The 6,964-nt window shown below is 42.8% G+C and overlaps 1 protein-coding gene across 2 annotated transcripts in view; it reads right to left on the reverse strand.

The window, feature by feature from the left end:
* kcna4 (potassium voltage-gated channel, shaker-related subfamily, member 4) overlaps positions 1-6,393 on the reverse strand; it is a 73,112-nt gene extending 66,719 nt beyond the window's left edge. For both annotated transcript variants that reach the window (XM_038270646.1, XM_038270647.1), the window contains exon 1: positions 3,209-6,393. In XM_038270646.1, the coding sequence (XP_038126574.1) occupies positions 4,218-6,260 (2,043 nt within the window). In that variant the 5' untranslated portion in view covers positions 6,261-6,393 and the 3' untranslated portion in view covers positions 3,209-4,217. The remainder of the gene's footprint in view (positions 1-3,208) is intronic.
* Between the last annotated feature and the right edge of the window lie 571 nt (positions 6,394-6,964).

The following is a 6,964-nucleotide window of genomic DNA, read 5'->3' on the forward strand; positions in this document are numbered from 1 at the left end:
CAGGGTTGTTATTAGTCTGTTTTTTCCTTCTAAAAAAAAGATGACCATGTTTCTTTGGTAGTTTGACAGTAACTAGTTATATAATTACATTTACTTAAGTAACTTTTTGGAAAACAAATGAGTAATTTTAAATAACTATACATTTTACTTTTACTTGAGTTTTACTATTTTGCAGTATTGCTTCTCTCACTTAGGTGGAATTTCATGCTGTTCTACCCACCTTTGCTTATTTCACAGAATGAAGATCATACATGTTTGGGCCAACAATGCACAAAACAAAAACACTTCCAGTCTAAACTCCAGTCAGACTTCTTGTTTGGAAACATGCTCCCCTGTTTTGATGTTATTTTGTATTTGCTGAGTCTGCTGAACAATTTGAAGGGCAAGCTCTATTTACCATTTATAATAAAAACAAATAATTTGAAAATGAATTTCTTCTCCCTGAAAGTATGTTCTTTTTTGTAAAGATAAGTATGCTACACTCATTTATTAGTAGATTCTTTTAAATCTGTAAAAACAGTATTTCTTTGTTTCTGATTACATTTTAACAAATTAAATCAGCCCTTATATTTTTTCATTATTTACCTAGTACCACATACTTATATAGTCCAACTTTATTTATGTTTGAATGGTCATATTTTACCTTTATTTGAGTAAAATAAAAAATAGGTATATTGTAGAATTGCTATTCCGCCTGTCAACCCTACCAACCCTATCTAGCTTAAACACACAGTCATGTCCAAGTTTAAAAAAAACAGGCCCAAACTTCCACTCTTAGAGAAAGTAAACTATGATAGAAAGCAGACAAGGTAGCAACCAATACAAGCATGGTGGAGTTAGCATCATACTTTAGGCTGGTTTATGCTTTACGCTTCTGCAAAGTCTGAGTCGAAATATTGTAGACAAGAGACAGTTCCTACTGGTTAAGGGTGACTAATATAAACATCTATAGAAAATCTACAATTTAGCACTTAAATCTTATCACAATCAACTGAATCTCAACAACTGGTGGTGAAAAATTTGTGATTACATTAAGAAGCATTGAAAATGAAACAACTGCTGAAAACTGTGGTATCGTTGGAGGTTTATAGCAGACAATATACCCACAGTAAAAACTGTTTTGGGTAATGGATCAAGAAGAGAATCTTTATGGAATGGCTCTCTGCTTTGAACCTATTCTCAAACAATGCATTATGATTAAAGACAGGCTCCATACCACCAATCCTAAATGTATAAAATAATTCTGCCAAGAGGAATGGACGATGGAACACCAAGAATTATGCCAAAAAAGTGTTGCTTTCCGCAACTTAATAGGATAATGAATAGAGGTGAGTATTGGCATGAGTGTTGCGATTCGATACATGGCGCGATACTTGGGTCACGATACGATATTATCACGATATTGCTGTAGCACTATATATTGCCATATTTTCCCCAGCTATCAAAATCAAATGATGAGATAAAACAGCAAGTGCTGTATATTTTCATCAGAAAATATTGATTAGGTATTATTATCCATGTTGTTTGGGGTTTTCTTCCACTGTGACTGCCTCAAATACAGATTTGGTGCTGCACGCACAGTTAAAGGCCTCCACAGCGCTTTCTGCCAGAGTGGTGGTGCAGAGGTAGCCCATTTTCCCATCAATGTTTTATGTAACCATTTTTTTAAAATAGATACTAAGAAGTGAAAGATTGATATTATATTGGGCAGCCGAATATCACGATATATCGCCAAAACGATTATTTCCCACACCCCTAATAATGAATATAGCAAAATATGCAGGAATATTCAGGAATATGCAGAAACTGCAAGTTCTGTACCAGCTTTTTTCCTGCTGCCATCAGACTGTTAAACTTTTGAAACTCTAATCAAGTCAGAAATCGAGACTGCATCACACTTGTAAGCATCATTTGCACCACATGGGGAATTTTCAAATACCTTTAAATAGAGCTCAACCCAATGTTTCTACTGCATTTGCTCTATATTCTTCTGATCACTGGTGCACTTTAAAAATGGAAATGTTAATTTCACTGTACGCTGCTCACTTACTGTTGAAAAGCTGTATGCATCTAAATTTTGTTTTGTATACACTGTGATTACAAAATGGCAATAAGGTTTGTCTTAGTCTAAGTCTATTTAAAATTCTTATTTTAAAAAGGAAGGTATTCACTTGCATTTGACATTATTTCAACATATGCTCAGAAGGAGTGCAGGTAAAATGTCCATCCACAACTTTGGGTTAGTTCAGAGAATATCTGGGGTAAAACCTGCAAACTTTCCACTTGGTCTGAGGAAAATATACATTCACTTTTCATACTAGCTGATCTCATGGACTCCTGCTCCTCTTTACACTCTTTTTATTGAGCGATGTAAACAGAGAGAAATTTTCCTCTGCTTGTTAAACCATCTTTCTAGTGCCAAATGCTGCTCAGCACTACCTTAAATGCATCCATTAAGCATCCAAAGCTCACTTTTCCTGTTCCACGCCTTCAACTTTTTAGACATGGTTAAATTTAATATACTAGAAAGTCTTGGATCAGTAAAGCCAGTTTATTAGAGTAATTATGAGTGCTACACAACACTGGTGTTACTATCTTCTCCTGCTTGGACCTGAGGGGGGAAATTTTAACAATTATAAATAAGCCTTTTGGGGAAGAACTGTCTACTGGGGAGAAAAAATTAAACCTTAATTTACTAAAGAGCTATATAAAAATAGTATCATTCAATATACTGTTGAAATTTATTACAAGTTAAAAAAAATTATAATAGGAAAATGCATGATCTGTGCTGCAAAGAAAAAGAGTCCAGATTAACATAAGATTAACATTCATTATCAAATATTTTCTATTCTGAGCCAACTTGATATACCAGATTGCCTATATATTAAAGGTTAAGCTGTTTAGCCATATCCCCTACAAAACAAAGTAGGTATTGAATTTAAAAACAAATCGATGAGCAATAATATACCAACTTTAGCTTTCTTACCCATCAACAGTATAAAGCCATATATTTACACAATGCACATCACTGTAGGAGCCATACTTTCCTATGAAAACATGTAAACTAAATAATCTCACTGCATCTCTGTACCTCCCCATGCATCTGCCGCCCTGGGCAGAGAGCCACATCCCAGATATTAAAAAACAGTACCTTTAATGCCCGTTCAATAGAGACTTAGAGTTGAAACAGAAGATGAACGTTACATACCTTGGAAGACATCCACATGCCGATTATCTTATGTGCTCTGAGATAATCAAAGTCCTCTTGAGCAAAAAAAGAAATAGATTATATGTATCTTTTTGTGCACAGAGTCCAGCAGAAAGGAGGGAAAGATGCTCATAATCTCTCCTTTGAAAGAGTTCCACGTCAGAGTCTTTTATGCCGTAACTTCCCGTCTTCATCTTTGTAAAGGGATACTGTCATTTTGAGGTGCTCTTAATGAAAACATGTTTTAGACTAGGCTTTAGGATGATCCGTAGAAAACCTGGGTCTGAGTGACTTCTCCAGCCATTTTAAACAATGATGACTCCTGTGCTTAGCTCTCATGGTGGGTCTTTTTATTTTTGGCCTCTTATGGAAAAGCTTATTTCATTATAGCCCTGGTTCATTTAATGCCTGCTTTATGATCTCATCAATGTGTAGATAAGTTTTGTTTGAGTATATTAAATGGACATTGATTAAAAACCTTCTCTCTTAGGCTTTTTATATAAAATAGCTCAGAGTTGTTTTTTCTTCTCTGGCAGCCTGTGTGAAATAGTTTCCCAATTTTCTCTACTCATACAGTCTGTATCCAGGTGAGCAGAGTGTTGCCATCTGTATGGCCTACAGTTACTGTCTCTAACCCAGCGCAAATTCTACATTATAGTGCAAACAAATTTAAACTTTATTGCATAACAGCAAAACAAACGACCGTCTCTATCCCCTGTAATGTGACAGATGAAAGTCATAAAGTGCGAATGCATAGCCTGGTGCCTAATTCAGATTCCATGTCAGATTTGGAAGCCCACACTGAATGAACGGATGTTTCTGAGTCTATCAGGCAGATAGAAACTCTCCATGCCAATTGATCCCCTATGAGGGTGAATGTGTGCATATGAGAGGCGTGCGTAAAACCCATAGGCCTATTGAGGGGGGATGTTATTCAGCTGCTGTTGGGCAGGAAGTGTCTTTAATCTGATGTTGTTCTTATTTAGAAAACAATAGGATAAAACTTTAGTCACACGTCAGTCTGAATTGATTTAGAGTTTGTACTGTTTTTCCTGCTTATGTCTGTGCCGTTTCCTTTACTGGGGCTCTTGTCCAGCCCGCAGAGCGACTCCGTCACCCCCTCCTCCATCTCCATGTAATCCCCTTTGTCACCCATCGAGGAGCCAGAAGGAGAGCCTTTGAACTTCCTTAGAAAGTCTGGGAAATACGGGCAGGCGGGCGGCATGCTCTCCACCACAGGAGACTGGTCCTCGTTGTCGGTCTCCCGGTGGTAAAAGTAGTTAAAGTTGGACACTATGACGGGCACCGGGAGCGCGATGGTCAACACGCCCGCGATCGCGCACAGGGAGCCCACTATCTTCCCACCGACTGTGATCGGCTTCATGTCGCCGTAGCCCACCGTGGTCATGGTAACCACGGCCCACCAGAAAGCATCCGGGATGCTGGTGAACTGTGAGGTGGGCTCGTCAGCCTCGGCGAAGTACACCGCGCTGGAGAAGAGGATGACGCCTATGACCAGGAAGAAGATGAGGAGAGCCAGCTCCCGCATGCTGGCGCGCAGAGTATGCCCCAGTATCTGCAGCCCCTTGGAGTGCCTGGACAGTTTGAAGATGCGGAACACCCTGACCAGGCGGATTATTCTCAGGATGGCAAAGCTCATCGCCTGTTGCCCGTTGCCCTGATGCTGCGCCAGATCCGTGCCGAGGGTTATGAAATAAGGCAAAATGGACACGATGTCTATGGTGTTCATGATGTTTTTAAAGAAAGCGGGTTTGCTGGGGCTCGCAAAGAAGCGAACTATAATCTCAAAGGAGAACCAGATGATGCAGACCGTCTCCACGATGAAAAACGGGTCGTTGAAGGGCGTAAATCCGTGGTCGGGCTGAGAGGAGTTCAGCCGTGGCTGGAGGTACTCTTTTTCATCCCTGAATTCCGGCAGCGTCTCTAAGCAGAAGATGACAATTGAAATGACTATAACCAGGACGGAGACCACCGCTATCCCTCTGGCAGGAGTGGAACTCTCCGGGTACTCAAAAAGCAGCCAGATCTGGCGCTTGAACTCGTCCTCAGGCAGAGGTTTCTCCTCCTCTTTCACAAACCCTTCATCCTCCCGAAACTTCAGGATTGCTTCCTCCCCGAGTTCATAAAACTTTACCTCCTCTGAGAAAATGTCAAACGGGACGTTGGCGGGTCTTTTTAACCGCCCTCCTGACTGGTAATAGTAAAGAATAGCGTCAAAACTCGGCCGGTTCCTGTCGAAGAAGTATTCGTTCCTCAGCGGGTCGAAGTACCTGATCCGCTTATCGGGGTCTCCAAGCAGGGTGTCCGGGAACTGAGTGAGAGTCTTGAGCTGAGTTTCAAACTTCAGCCCCGACACGTTGATGACCACCCGCTCGCAGCAGCCGCAGTAGCTGTAAACGTTCTCGTATCCGGACTGTGGTCGCCTGTCGGTGATAGACACCGTCTCCTCCTCATCATCCATGTTGCACAGAAAGCTCGACCTCTTGCTCCCCCGGCCACCCCCCGCTGCCTCTCCCCCTTCTACCAACTCCTCCTCCTCTTCCTCGGCCTCCTCCTCCTCTATCATGATGTCCTCCTCGGATCCGAGCAGCGCCAGCTCAGAGTGGCGCAGGTCTCCACCGAGATTCCCCCGGTTGCGCCTCCACCGACCGACGCCGCGCTGCTTTTTCCGCTCTCTGAGAACTCTGTGCTGCTGTTGCTGTTCGGGCTCCTGCTGTGAGGAGGAGGAGGAGGGGCGCGAGGCGGCGCCGCTGCTGCTGATGTTGGTGGAGGAGGAGGAGGAGGTGGCGGCACGCGGTTGATGCTGGCGGTTGTTAAGGAGATGAGAGCCCGAGGAGGTGGCGGAGGTGGCCCCCCCTGCACCTCCCTCTGCACCGGAGCCTCCTTCGCTCGATGCAGCCACAGCCGCCGCTCTGGTCTGAGCGACCTGGCGCTCTCTCTCGCGCTCCCTCTCCCGCGCGCGAGCTTGGGCATATCCGTACGGCAGGTGACTGTTGCACCCGCCGTCCGCACCCACCATGGCAAACTCCATTTTTCTAAATCCGAGGTTCGGTCTAGGAAGGCTACAGCAGCCTTCTCAAGGTGGATGCAGACCAGTGGATAAAAGTTGCAGTTCCGTCGCGATGCGCAGAGATGATGAGACATCAACCGTTTAGAAAGTCAGACGCACATCAGTGAGGTCCAGGTTGACTGGAGCCCGCTTTGCTTCTTACATGATAAAAAAAAAAAACACTGATGAGCATATCTTGTTGCGCTCGGTGTATAATTCATGACATCATTACCATAACCAGAAAACACCAGGGCCGTGGCATAGCCTGTTACGCAGACGCGGTGTCAAACTTGCAGCGCCCTTTCTATGTTCAGCATGATAAATCACCGAGACATCAAGCGACACCCAAACAGTCTGTGCTCAGTTTCCTTGATGCCCATCAGGTGGTTAATTTCACCCCAAAAAAAGCATCTTTTGATCCTCCGCGGTCGCCCATGGTTACCATGATTGTTTTAAAGGATCTTCGCTCTTACATGTTGGAGCTCCGATTAATCTGATCGACTTTGCTCCTCCGATGCGCTCAGCAGCTGGCAGGAAGAAAAAAAAAGAAAACACCAATAGGTTTATGCCAAAAAAAGAAAAATAAATAAAGGATCCGTTTATGTTAATGTTATTTTTTGGGTGAACAACCCATATTACACAACTTAACCGCTCTATTAGCCTACTATAATTGGCATTAGTAAACA

This window comes from Cyprinodon tularosa, unplaced genomic scaffold, assembly GCF_016077235.1.
Source record: "Cyprinodon tularosa strain WSP-4 unplaced genomic scaffold, ASM1607723v1 ctg77, whole genome shotgun sequence".
NCBI classification, from domain to species: domain Eukaryota; kingdom Metazoa; phylum Chordata; class Actinopteri; order Cyprinodontiformes; family Cyprinodontidae; genus Cyprinodon; species Cyprinodon tularosa.